This window comes from Borostomias antarcticus (assembly GCF_949987555.1).
Source record: "Borostomias antarcticus genome assembly, chromosome: 29".
In the NCBI taxonomy this organism is placed as follows: domain Eukaryota; kingdom Metazoa; phylum Chordata; class Actinopteri; order Stomiiformes; family Stomiidae; genus Borostomias; species Borostomias antarcticus.
The window spans coordinates 6,516,466-6,531,019 of NC_140262.1; the positions used below are offsets into that span (position 1 = coordinate 6,516,466).

General features: G+C 48.3%; 1 protein-coding gene across 2 annotated transcripts; it reads right to left on the reverse strand.

Annotated features, from left to right (window-relative positions):
* Positions 1–330: 330 nt before the first annotated feature.
* On the reverse strand, positions 331–14,554 carry mbtd1 (mbt domain containing 1). 2 transcript variants are annotated; one of them, XM_084459769.1, is made up of 17 exons: positions 14,446–14,554; positions 12,034–12,232; positions 11,356–11,489; positions 11,111–11,225; positions 10,909–10,991; positions 10,098–10,215; positions 9,775–9,909; positions 9,523–9,611; positions 9,142–9,376; positions 8,605–8,660; positions 8,147–8,251; positions 5,936–6,083; positions 5,335–5,417; positions 4,827–5,061; positions 4,651–4,722; positions 4,168–4,317; positions 331–3,831 (listed from the first exon to the last, which is right to left on the reverse strand). In XM_084459769.1, the coding sequence occupies exons 1-17, from the start codon at positions 14,464–14,466 to the stop codon at positions 3,713–3,715; spliced, it is 2,097 nt and encodes a 698-aa protein (XP_084315895.1). In that variant the 5' UTR covers positions 14,467–14,554; the 3' UTR covers positions 331–3,712. The 2 variants fall into 2 exon arrangements, with proteins under 2 accessions (XP_084315895.1, XP_084315896.1); XM_084459770.1 differs by lacking the exon at positions 4,168–4,317.

Consider the following 14,554-nt stretch of genomic DNA (forward strand, 5'->3'; position numbering starts at 1 on the left):
AGTGTTGTGACCTTGGGATGGTATCACTAGTCTTATGTGACCTTGGGATAGTATCACTAGTGTTGTGACCTTGGGCAATGTTAATCTGCTAGCATGCGTGTGAAGGAGTTGAGACGGGACAATGATACCAATTCATACATTTTATTCAGTGTAAAAGTCAGCTCTTACAAAAATCTACATATTGTCTCACAGCCATGCAGAAACAGTTTGTAATGCTTGTAAACAAATAAACAATACAACTGATTATGTCCACACATCTGGTTTATTTACAAATTTGAGGAAAAAGTCTATCAAACCTTGATCACTTCACAAAATTACGAAAGGAAACGTGTATAGACACTATCAAAAAGATGTACAAACTCTCAATTTCAAACTAATATGTACCTCAAGGGTCAGTTTATCATTTCAATTTTATTGTACTGTAGGTCTTAATGTAATTTTGTCATTTGTATCCAAAATAAAATTTGAAACAACCCTCTCAATACACAATTACAGTTTGAGAATTATTTCCCCAATACAATAATAGTAATTTTTATCATATATATATATTTATATATATATATATATAGCACCACGATATGTTTGAATATATTGGGGCTATCACATAGAAAAGAGACCCGTGTTAGTATTCAAAGAAACAAAAGCCCGACTCCGCAGACTCGTATTCACTGCCTATAGATCTGAAAATAGTGGATAACTCTCTCAACATGGCAAGATGGTCCTTTTGAGGGCAAGCTCAGGTTAATACCATGTAGCTCACACCTATCCAATGCTTTCAGATCTAACAAGTGTGCAGAGGTGGACGAGAGTTGGGCAGTAGCACGACCGAAGAGCGTTACAGCAAAACAAGATCAGCACAGCATCACAGGTGTCACATAACGCTCACTATTCTACATGCACTTATTTATTCAACTGAACAGTGCAACCCGTCCCCATGAACGCCTCACACCACCATATCAATCCACTCTGGACATCACAATGCTATCTGGGGGAGGGGAGAGGTGGTGATTTGAGGTTGGGCTTCTGGGTGAAAGAGGGTCGGCTAGTATTTAGAAAAGGACAGAAGCATCACTCACAAAGTCTCTCAAAGAGAAGGGTTGCTGTGGAGATGGTTGCTGTGGAGATTGTGCGCGTTCATTTTGGGTTATTTGGAGGAAAATAGCAGCAAAGTTAGTTAGAAAACAGTCGTGTCTTTGCCATTGACATGTGGTTGGTCAGGAAACTGATTGAGATGACCAACAGTTAATTCTTTGCTCAGTCTTGTCTAGTCGGCGCTCTGGAAAAAAAACAACAGACCTAAACAGAATGAAAGGGATGAAAGGAAATTCTGGACTTGAAACGTCTCTACTAACAAAGATTGGAGACGCTACGTATTTTATTGCTTGGCGTGACGTAGAATTGTTGCTTTCGTTTAGCTCAGCAATTCACTGTAATCATGGGAGACAAACATGAGCACTACACACATGTGAGACCAGCGTGGGTGAACACGAGGGGGTGAACATCTCTACACACTAGAAAACAAAGCATGACCAGCGTGGGTGAACACGAGGGGGTGAACATCTACACACTAGAAAACAAGCATTCACAACGCATCAACCAACACACAGGTCGTGAGACATGGAACAATGTAAACTGGAGAGAAATTAACATTCAGAAAGAACATGGAAAGGAAACATTGATTTGTAAGTTAAGACCTTATAAGGATGCGCTCGGTTCTGTGATTTTGTGTGACCTCTCGTAAAGCATTTTTTTTACGATTCTGACTGTGATGCACTTCACAACCCTCGCTAAAAGTCTTTGAAAATGCAAAATACTTCCTGAGAATTGAATGGTGAACCTTACTGTTCTAGAAATAGATTACGGGTCATCTACCATCACTGAGCAATTAAGTTGTATCCTGCATTTCTATATAATATGGTTCATATACAGTGGTCTCTATTAGGTAGGTCAACACAGTCACACCATCATCACGATACACCGTTACTCACATAGTTGTCACAGTCACACCATCATCACTATACACCATTACTCACATCGTTGTCACAGTTACACTATAGTATTCAGGTAAATTCTTTTGAGAATATAGTACTTTATGTATTTATCATAATATTCAATAAAAGTATTATAAATGCAGGGATCTGATATGGCAAAATCAGAAAGTATTATTGCATATCATTCAATTCAGAGGACTGACTACCTCAAATGTGCTGTGTTAAGTATTCTCCATGTTTGGTGTCAAGTCTTTAAGTGGAACATTAAGTTGCCATCTGTTGTTTTGCATGGTTTAACATGGTATTCTCAGATTAGATACATTGTCTAAACTTGACAAGTGTTTCAGGAGGTAGTACAAAGCTTTATGGAAAGAAAAGGTGAAAAGGGTCCAAACAAATGCTTCTTTAAACCACCACCAAGCAGACACCTCTGATTGGATATTAAATAAGGAAGTAAGTGGGTTTTAAACTATTCTCTGATCCCATTGGCTGTGCTCATGCTACCATCAGAGAGAGAAATGTTCTCTTGCTGATTCAATACAGACAGTAATCGTTACTTTGTGGCTCAGTTGAATATTTTACCAGTTGGTTTGCTTCAATATGGCTCTGGAAAAAATAGCTACCCCAAGCAGTGAAAACAACATAACTCATATCTTTGCATATCTGGATGTGATGTCTGAGACATGTCCATGTATTCCCTTCCTTCAGCTGAAGACGTGTGAAGGTAAAGGTTTCCCTCACAGGAAACCTCAACCATTCCTTCCTGCAGTGCATCTGTGACAGTGTTCATCAGTCTCTCCCCATATCCACACTAGCATACTAAGCATACTAGCATACTAGCATACCCAATACTCTGCTTCATAGTAAGTAGTATGCCAGGTTAGATATGAGGAGCGGCCTATCTACTCTGAGTGTACTAGCATGCCTGTCAGGTTGGGGATTTATACTATATACTATTCAAAGCCCACTCTCGACCACTCACAACTCTTAATACCCACAGCTCGTAAGACCCCATCTATATAGATTATATGTTTAGGTCACATACATATAGGAATTTTCATCCTTATTCAACAACACACCCACAGTGACCCACTCCCTATACAGACTCGGGCACAGCTATCCGTATGTACTCAGCGTTTAAGACCCAAAGACAAAAAAAAGAAATCGACAAAAATACAATATAAAAAAACAAAACAAAAAAAAACTGAAAAGTTCAAGTACTATTAACAAAGCAAGTCCACCTGGCAACATTGTTCTGAAAAGGAGAAAAAAACTAAGTGTAATGAGATCCTGTTGTCTGGCTGTGTCCTGTTTTAAGCTCTTATACCTGAAAAAGAAATGAAAAACCAAGCGAGGACCCGGCTCAGAAGTCTCTCACAGTTTGAACAGGTCTCTCTGTGGCTGGAGGGAGGGGAGAGCCAGGCAGGCCACGCCCAGCACGGCCCCCCAGGACGGGGGGGGGGGTATGTGGGGGCATCCAGTGCTCTGAAGTCCCATGTCTGGGTTGGGTTTTTTCCAGGAACGAAGAGAGAATTCATAAAAAAGGATAGATCCCATCCAGCGAAAGCATTGTTGTGGTGTCTGAATGAATGTGTGTGTGTGTGTGTGTGTGTGTGGAGGGGGTTAGGGTGTCTTGGTAGTTCTCCAGCAGCGTGGCCAGCTGTGGCCCAAACCCTGGCCCCTGACCCCTGGCCCCTGTGGCTGTGGGGCCCCAGGTGTGTTCAGGGCTCCTGTTTAATGTAGAAGTTTCCTGAGCCGTTGCTCTCCTGGTCGGAGACGCCCTGGGAGAAGGTGAACTCATCCACCTCGGCCACCTCCTGCTTCAGACGCAGCACTGCCTCTGGGGTGGAGGGAGAGGGGGGCGAGAGAGGCTGAGAGACACACAGAGACAAACCCACACAATGTCCACACTGACATCAAATGTGGAGAAACTCGGCTAACGACACACAAGACATGATAGAAGCTACAGGTGGCAGGCGGACAAAAAAAACCTTTACATAAACATGATACCCCCATCTTCACCACCAGGGGGGGCACCCTGGAGAACTGCCTCCACATCTTGGCATCGATAACAATAAGGATACCTACCAAGCAACCAACCATCCATCAGCCCGAACCTGCTGGGCTAGCGCCCCCTGCCTGTGTGGAGGTGCCAGTGGTTGTTAAGGGGCGTTACCTGATTTGTGGGTGTGGAGGTGTGTGCGGGGCCGGGGGCGCGTGGGCCCCGGGGCGGAGTAAGGGGGCGGACTCTGCTCTTCATCCCCCGAGAAGCTCCTCCTCCGGCCTGCCTGACTGAAGGGACGCCGGCCGACCGGGATCTTCCTCTCTAAACACCAACCAGACTCGGGGTTAGCTACCAGGGCCAGACTCGGGGTTAGCTACCAGGGCCAGACTCGGGGTTAGCTACCAGGGCCAGAGTCGGGGTTAGCTACCAGGGCCAGACTCAGGGTTAGCTACCAGCGGCCAATCACAGACGGGACGCAGCGCTTACCAAGTTACAGGAGGGGAGTGAGACATCAGAGGTGGGTGGCTAGATTCAGGCTTAAGAGAAAGTCTTTGTGCATTTCTCTGTTGTGTGATGCTGCTACCCCCTGTCCACTACCCCCTGTCCACTACCCCCTGTCCACTACCCCCTGTCCACTAACGAGAGAGAACTCACTTTTCTTTTGGCCCTTGTACTGTTGGGCCTTCTTCTTCTGCTTGGGCACAGGAGGTGGAATCTCCCTGGCACCTGAAATTAGGTATACCAGGAGCCATTTAAAACACACACAGATTGTGCACGTGTGTGTGCTCGTATGTGCGTGTGTGTGTGTGTGTGTGTGTGTGAGGGCTCACTCTGTGCTGCGGGGGGCTGGAGCTGGTACCCGGTCAGCTCACACCAGCCCACGGGGTAGAGGTCAGGGGACCGGCAGTCCACCCACTGGTCGTACTCGTCCTCCCAGCCGTCGAAGTGGATGCGCAGCAGGCGGTGGACGATGCGCGTCACCGTGGCAACGCACACCAGCCGCGGCTCCATCAGGTCCACGGCCTCCAGCTTCATGCCGGGGCAGAACCCGTGGTTGGGAACGTCCTGGGAACCACGGCGCGGCGAGGAACAGGACGAGAGCATGAAGGGGTAGAGAAGGGATTTTAATAAATAAATACTAGTGGAAACGGTACAGCGCAGACATCTGAGCATCTGAGCGCTTTGCATTACGAGTCATTAGTGATCAGAGGTGAAAATGTTTCAAAATGGAAGCTTCTGACAGAACTGGGAACAAAAAGGCAACAGAAAAACAGCTCCCACAGGGGCAGAGACACACAGCAACACAAGTAGAGCCAGGACTGTGTGAATGAGTCCTACCTGATTAAACAGCTTGACAGGAGCTGCTATTGAACCCGTTTCTCTGAGGTAGTCAAACCATTTAAATGGCAGTTTAGTGAACCCTGTGGGGGGCAGAGTCAGTGGTGAGGCCAGACAAACAGAGGGTCTTGGTGGGAGAGAGAGATAGAGAGAGAGAGAGAGAGAAAGAGAGAGAGAGAGGGAGAGGGAGAGGGAGAGGGAGAGAGAGAGAGAGAGAGAAAGAGAGAGAGAGAGAGAGGGAGGCCAGAGGAGAGAGAGAGATCTATAGAGAGAGAGAGAGAGGCCAGAGGAGAGAGAGAGAGAGACCAGAGGAGAGAGAGAAGCTGCATCAAGTCAATCCTTTTAACCCTCTTGTACATCTCAAAGAGTCGGATGGGAGTAACTGAGCAATATGAGCTGCGCCTAGTCTCCTAGCCTAGTCTCCTAGCCTAGTCTCCTAGCCTAGTCTCCAGGCTTCATGAAGATCCCATCACAGCATCCCACAGGGGAGGGGCTTATCCGGCCGGCACTCCCGACGGGTAGTAAGTTTAATTTCGGCTTGGGGGTCCGCCGCACCACGGTGACCCCATCTAATAATAATAAAACCAGGAAGTGAGAGTACCTTTAGGGGGCGTGAGCTCGATGCTGTTAATTTCACAGAAGCCGACGGGGAAGATGGAGGGAGAGGTGGAGTGGTAGCAGAACCAGTCTGACCCATCTGCCGCCTCCGACCCATCAATCCCGATCATGAGGTACCCGTCCGCCAACACCTGAGAGAGAGAGAGAGAGAGAGAGAGAGAGAGAGAGAGAGAGAGAGAGAGAGAGAGAGAGAGAGAGAGAGAGAGAGAGAGAGAGGGGGAGAGAGAGAGAGAGTGTAATTTGTTATAGCTCATTGTATTGACCGTATTGGCCTTATTTTGGGCAAACTTGTGTTTGCTGGTGGTTTTTCGGGGAGGCGTACCTTCCTTACAGTGACTACACACACCTTCCTTACAGTGACTACACATACCTTCCTTACAGTGACTACACATACCTTCCTTACAGTGACTACACATACCTTCCTTACAGTGACTACACATACCTTCCTTACAGTGACTACACATACCTTCCTTACAGTGACTACACATACCTTCCTTACAGTGACTACACATACCTTCCTTACAGTGACTACACATACCTTCCTTACAGTGACTACACATACCTTCCTTACAGTGACTACACACACCTTCCTCACAGTGGCTACACATACCTTCCTTACAGTGACTACACATACCTTCCTTACAGTGACTACACATACCTTCCTTACAATGACTACACATACCTTCCTTACAGTGACTACACACACCTTCCTCACAGTGGCTACACATACCTTCCTTACAGTGACTACACATACCTTCCTTACAGTGACTACACATACCTTCCTTACAGTGACTACACATACCTTCCTTACAGTGACTACACATACCTTCCTTACAGTGACTACACATACCTTCCTTACAGTGACTACACATACCTTCCTTACAGTGACTACACATACCTTCCTTACAGTGACTACACACACCTTCCTTACAGTGACTACACATACCTTCCTTACAGTGACTACACATACCTTCCTTACAGTGGCTACACACACCTTCCTTACAGTGACTACACATACCTTCCTTACAGTGACTACACATACCTTCCTTACAGTGACTACACACACCTTCCTTACAGTGACTACACATACCTTCCTTACAGTGACTACACATACCTTCCTTACAGTGACTACACATACCTTCCTTACAGTGACTACACATACCTTCCTTACAGTGGCTACACATACCTTCCTTACAGTGACTACACATACCTTCCTTACAGTGACTACACACACCTTCCTTACAGTGACTACACATACCTTCCTTACAGTGACTACACATACCTTCCTTACAGTGACTACACATACCTTCCTTACAGTGACTACACATTTCTTCCTTACAGTGACTACACATACCTTCCTTACAGTGACTACACACACCTTCCTTACAGTGACTACACATACCTTCCTTACAGTGACTACACATACCTTCCTTACAGTGACTACACATACCTTCCTTACAGTGACTACACACACCTTCCTCACAGTGACTACACATACCTTCCTTACAGTGACTACACATACCTTCCTTACAGTGACTACACATACCTTCCTTACAGTGGCTACACATACCTTCCTTACAGTGGCTACACATACCTTCCTTACAGTGACTACACATACCTTCCTTACAGTGACTACACATACCTTCCTTACAGTGACTACACATACCTTCCTTACAGTGACTACACATACCTTCCTTACAGTGACTACACATACCTTCCTTACAGTGACTACACATTTCTTCCTTACAGTGACTACACATACCTTCCTTACAGTGACTACACACACCTTCCTTACAGTGACTACACATACCTTCCTTACAGTGACTACACATACCTTCCTTACAGTGACTACACATACCTTCCTTACAGTGACTACACATTTCTTCCTTACAGTGACTACACATACCTTCCTTACAGTGACTACACACACCTTCCTTACAGTGACTACACATACCTTCCTTACAGTGACTACACATACCTTCCTTACAGTGACTACACATACCTTCCTTACAGTGACTACACACACCTTCCTTACAGTGACTACACATACCTTCCTTACAGTGGCTACACATACCTTCCTTACAGTGACTACACATACCTTCCTTACAGTGGCTACACATACCTTCCTTACAGTGACTACACATACCTTCCTTACAGTGACTACACATACCTTCCTTACAGTGGCTACACATACCTTCCTTACAGTGGCTACACATATAGCTGAGAGGTTTAGGGGGTCGATGGCCTCCAGCTTCATGCCATCCTTAAACCACTCTCCATTCTGGTCCACGTCCTTCACCTGAAAGACCACAAGGACAACATCAACCGGAGATCCACACGGCCGGCAGGGAACAGACATTAACGCCGTGTGTGGAACCCACTACGCGCCCACAGACCTCACAGTCAGAGAGCGTAGGTTCTAAAGGCCATAGAGGATTAGAACTCAGAACCAAATGGTAACGATGCTAACGTTTCAGCTACACAATAACATCCCCTCACCACTCTATAGAGAATCACCTTGTGCTGTTATAGTATAACCTTCTAGAACATGCTATGTTATATTGCATAACAGTCATAGAGCTTGTTAGTGTTATAGCACCATCTAGAACATAACCAGTCATAGAGAGTCACCTCAGCGCTACGATATATTACCTTCTGGAAAAGACGAGGAGGGGGGTCGACCTGACCATCGATTTTCTTTGACACATCTGCAGAAACAAACCATGGCCATTCAAACCATGAGACGCAGTGTATGATGATGAAGATGAAGATGATGAAGGATGTTAAGATAAGTGTATCACTTTGTAAAACAGATCCCAATGACCAGCTTCCTCTTCACTATCAGTATACATCTTCACTATCAGTATACATACCAACTAACCAGGTCAGAACCATCAAACAAGCTTTGGCGCTGAGCTGTGCTAGTGCAAGGTGACCAGCATCTGGGTCACTTGTCTGAGCATCTGAGCTTCCCTGACCAGATGTCTGATTGGCTCTCCCTGACTGACCAGATGTCTGATTGGCTCTCCCTGACTGACCAGATGTCTGATTGGCTCTCCCTGACTTGACCAGATGTCTGATTGGCTCTCCCTGACTGACTAGGTATCTGATTGGTTCTCCCTGACTGACCAGATGTCTGATTGGCTCTCCCTGACTGACCAGGTATCTGATTGGCTCTCCCTGACTGACCGGATCGTTTGAAGCGGTGTCCGATGCTGCGCGACCAGCCGATGCTGTGGATGAGTGGGCTGTACATGTGACACCAGAAGTCGTCGGTGCCGTCCAGGCTCTCCTCGTAGACCAGGCGCAGGCGTCCCCCGATCACCTGCTCCACCAGCGCCACCCGCGTCCGGCACAGGTGGTTCTTATCCACCACCTCCACACGCATCAGCTTCTTGAAGGGGTACTGCAGGTTCTCATGCACCTGGAGCCGGGGGGACACCAGGGGGAGAGGAGAGATAGGAGGAGGGGGAAGGATATTTAAAAACCTTAGAAAAAGGACCAATTCAAATCCACATTTTGAGGATTGCCCGCGTGCGTGTGCGTGATGCGTGATGCGAGCGGTCTCACCTTGGTGGCGAAGTCCGGCGGCAGTGTTTTGGCTCCAGTGAGTCGCTTCACAAGCAAGGCTTTCCAATTTGAGTACTTATGCTGTATGGCTGTAAAAGAACACAAAACCACAGGGCCAACATCACAAAACCACCAGCACCCTCACAGCCCAACGCCTGGCTTCCTGGAACAGGCTCGGGTCTTGATTATGTCTCTGTTTGGTGTCAGTAGAGTATCCCCTTATGGACCAAGGTGGGGGTCTCTGGAGCTCACTTTTCGGGGGTACGAGCGGCTTCCCGCTGGAGGCGCACCATCCCACCGGGTGGACCTCAGGGACACACAGGTTGGACCAGAAGTCCTGGCTGCTGTCATTGTCAAAACCCTCGTACCTCATGAGAGCCCTGAACCCTGGAGGACAGATTAAAACACCGGGCAGTAGAACATGGACAGATAGAACATAGAGATGGACACAGACTGAGAAACAAAAACCATTAAGAGGACATCATCATCAGGTGAGCGTCTATCCTAGAGTCACAGGTGCTAGAGGTAGTATAGTATAGTAGAGTAGTATATAGAGGCCATAGTGTTGATCTCACCTGCTATTTTGACGATCCCTGCTATCCAGTAGACCTTGGTGGAGAGACTGGTATCAGAGTTGAGCACCTCCACCTTCACTCCCTCTGAGATATCTCCCCAGCATGTCCCCATGGGCACCTGCACCAACACACACACACACACACACCAACACACACCAATGCACACCAACACAAACACACCAACGCACACCAACACAAACACACCAACGCACACCAACACACACACACACACACCAACACACAGCAACACACACCCACACACACACACCAACGCACACAAACACACCAACGCACACAAACACACCAACACACACCCACACACACACCAACACACACACACACACACACACACCAACACACACACACCCACACACACCAACACACACACACACACACACACCAACACACACACACACACACACACCAACACAAACACCCACGTCAGGCCAGTTCCATTATATAAGGGTAAACAGAGAGTGATCAGTGATAGAGTGGGTGTAGCCCTGGACAGAGTGATAGATTGGGTGTAGTCCTGGACAGAGTGATAGATTGGGTGTAGTCCTGGACAGAGTGATAGATTGGGAGTAGTCCTGGACAGAGTGATAGATTGGGAGTAGTCCTGGACAGAGTGATAGATTGGGTGTAGTCCTGGACAGAGTGATAGATTGGGTGTAGTCCTGGACAGAGTGATAGATTGGGTGTAGTCCTGGACAGAGTGATAGATTGGGTGTAGTCCTGGACAGAGTGATAGATTGGGTGTAGTCCTGGACAGAGTGATAGATTGGGTGTAGTCCTGAAGTCCTTCACTTACATGCTTGAAACAGCTGACTGGTGCTCCAGCCAGGTTATTGCTACAGATATATCGACCCCAGTCAAAGCTTTCAACAGGAACCACTACAAGAGGAAGGAAATGTTCAACATTATTACAACTGCCATTTTCTATGCGTTACTTTTAATACCAAAACCAAGATTGTATGAGTGCAAGTCCATTTGCAAAGTGTTCAATAACATACCTGCTTTTGATTTGGCCTGGTTCTGCTGGCTTGCTTGGTACTGGGCGTACGCTGCCAACTTTGCCATGAGAGGTTGTTTCTGTAAGACCTTGGCCTTTTTCGTAGGTGGTTTACCCTGCAATAAGAAGCAGAACCTGGTCTCTCGGCAGGGAATAATAAAAGAGGGATTCTAGTCCAACATTAATTAATAAATAAATAACAGACCGCAAGAAGAGAATGAAGAGAGGCTGAATGTGTGGGTTTACCTGGAGTCGTGCCAAAATGCTGGCTTTTTTGGAATTTGAGGAGTAGCTTCTGGAGCAGGAGACACTGCAGAAGCGCTTGGTCTTGGAGTAGAAAGCATCTCGCACCCCCACCATCCCACACATCTCGCACGTGGCTGGAGAACAGAGAGCACATTCAACCTGCACCACCATCCACAACCTGCACCACCATCCAACCTGCACCACCATCCACAACCTGCACAACCTGCACCACCATCCACAACCTGCACCCCCATCCACAACCTGCACCACCATCCAACCTGCACCACCATCCACAACCTGCACCACCATCCACAACCTGCACCACCATCCACAACCTGCACCACCATCCACAACCTGCACCACCATCCACAACCTGCACAACCATCCACAACCTGCACCACCATCCACAACCTGCACAACCATCCAACCTGCACCACCATCCAACCTGCACCACCATCCAACCAACCTGCACCACCATCCAACCTGCACCACCATCCACAACCTGCACCACCATCCACAACCTGCACCCCCATCCACAACCTGCACCACCATCCACTGACAGTGTCTGAACTAGAAATTAATTCTAAATTATCCTTGCGCAGGTGTGTTTATAAGGTACACGCTAACCCATTTTATGAGTTTGTAAGTTAACCCTACATCACATTTCCATGTACTGACCCATTCCGGCCTTGCCGTCGGGGTAGGTATACACCTGCCCATTGTTCTTGATGATGGGCAGGCTGGCAGGGATGGAGGGAACCTCGTCTTCACTGTCATCGGAGCTGGAGCTGCTGGTCGACTCCTCGCTGCAGCTGTCGTACCCATCAAACCCAAACGAGTCGCGCCGCTTGCGCTCTGAACGCGGGGTGCGTTCAGCCTGTGATAGCGGTGATAGACGGAGGGAGGGAGGAGGAGGAGGGAGGGAGGAGGAGGTAGTACAGACAGCAGTTAGGGCTGTGTACTGTGTGAGTTGCTCTACAGTACGTAGGCATTAAGGGAACTCTAAAACAGGTTCACAATAAGGTCTACAGGGGGGTCCCAAAACAACCCATGCACCCTCACATGCATTAAATGACATGCAAATGTACACTACTTGTTGAAAATGTTTAATTTTCTTCAGCAAATGAAGGAGTAATCCGTGCGGTTCTAAAAGGTTCTAAGGGTTCTAAGGTTCTAAGGGTCAGAGGGTTTGGGGTTCTAAGGGTCAGAGGGTTCTAAAAGGTTCTAAGGGTCAGAGGGTTCTAAGGGTTCTAAGGTTCTAAGGGTCAGAGGGTTTGGGGTTCTAAGGGTCAGAGGGTTTGGGGTTCTAAGGGTCAGAGGGTTTGGGGTTCTAAGGGTCAGAGGGTTTTAGCTTTACTGGAGGATTTGCATAGAGGCGGCTACACCAAGCACACATTCTGCTTGCGAGTTAACCAGCTAGATTTATTAACCAGCCAGCTTTATTAACTAGCCAGCTTTATTAACCAGCCAGCTTTATTAACTAGCCAGCTTTATTAACCAGCCAGCTTTATTAACCCAATCCGCCCCAAAGAATATAGAAAATTACAGCTAATTACAAAACTCGTAGGTGAACAGGTGCTTAGCTAGCAGGTTCAGGCCTGGACTAGTGGGATCAGGCCTGGACTAGTGGACTAGCGGGTTCAGGCCTGGACTAGTGGACTAGCGGGTTCAGGCCTGGACTAGTGGACTAGCGGGTTCAGGCCTGGACTAGTGGACTAGCGGGTTCAGGCCTGGACTAGTGGACTAGCGGGTTCAGGCCTGGACTAGTGGACTAGCGGGTTCAGGCCTGGACTAGTGGACTAGCGGGTTAGGGCCTGGACTAGCGGGTTCAGGCCTGGACTAGTGGACTAGTGGGTTCAGGCCTGGACTAGTGGACTAGCGGGTTCAGGCCTGGACTAGTGGACTCTCCTAAACCTGTTCAGTTCTACTAGCGAGCTAACGTTAGCGTGCTAGCTAGCAATAATAAATAATTACACAGCTGGCTAGTTACCCTGTAGTGAGCTGGGGCAGAACACAGCCTGGCTGGCTAGTTACCCTGTAGTGAGCTGGGGCAGATAGCCTGGCTGGCTAGTTACCCTGTAGTGAGCTGGGGCAGATCACAGCCTGGCTGGCTAGTTACCCTGTAGTGAGCTGGGGCAGAACACAGCCTGGCTGGCTAGTTACCCTGTAGTGAGCTGGGGCAAATCACAGCCTGGCTGGCTAGTTACCCTGTAGTGAGCTGGGGCAGATCACAGCCTGGCTGGCTAGTTACCCTGTAGTGAGCTGGGGCAAATCACAGCCTGGCTGGCTAGTTACCCTGTAGTGAGCTGGGGCAGATAGCCTGGCTGGCTAGTTACCCTGTAGTGAGCTGGGGCAGATAGCTAGCTGGCTAGTTACCCTGTAGTGAGCTGGGGCAGATAGCCTGGCTGGCTAGTTACCCTGTAGTGAGCTGGGGCAGATCACAGCCTAGCTGGCTAGTTACCCTGTAGTGAGCTGGGGCAGATCAGCCTGGCTGGCTAGTTACCCTGTAGTGAGCTGGGGCAGATCACAGCCTGGCTGGCTAGTTACCCTGTAGTGAGCTGGGGCAGATAGCCTGGCTGGCTAGTTACCCTGTAGTGAGCTGGGGCAGATCACAGCCTGGCTGGCTAGTTACCCTGTAGTGAGCTGGCTAGCCTGAACCTGTCTGCAAGTTACAGCTGGAGGGAAGAAGTTCTGTTCAACTACTCCGACGCCAGCTAGCTCAGAGGGATGCTAGCCTGCTAGCTCAGAGGGATGCTAGCTCAGAGGGATGCTAGCTCAGAGGGATGCTAGCCTGCTAGCTCAGAGGGATGCTAGCTCAGAGGGATGCTAGCCTGCTAGCTCAGAGGGATGCTAGCTCAGAGGGATGCTAGCTCAGAGGGATGCTAGCTCAGAGGGATGCTAGCCAGCTAGCTCAGAGGGATGCTAGCTCAGAGGGATGCTAGCTCAGAGGGATGCTAGCTCAGAGGGATGCTAGCCTGTTAGCCTGCTAGCTACAAGGAACTGATCACAACAAAGGGGGAGCTAGCCAGCCTGAAGCGAGCAGACTCGACTGACGGATCTCGTAGCATGTTTATTAGTTTATTAACTCACCAGGTCCCTTGCGTCCGCCATCAGCCCCTCATATAGCTCAGTCCTGTCTTGGGGCTCAGCTCAGAGGAGGAAACCCCTGAAGAAGGGTCAAACTGGCCTCGAATATGTC

Bases quoted from the DNA above. Each gene is read 5' to 3' on its own strand.
- mbtd1 (XM_084459769.1), bottom strand. From the start codon at position 14,466: ATGGCGGACGCAAGGGACCTG. The intron at 11,490-12,033 runs GTCAGTACATGG...TCTGTTCTCCAG, and splicing joins CGACGGCAAGGCCGGAATGG to CCACGTGCGAGATGTGTGGG. The intron at 9,612-9,774 runs GTGAGCTCCAGA...GTTCTTTTACAG, and splicing joins GCCGCTCGTACCCCCGAAAA to CCATACAGCATAAGTACTCA.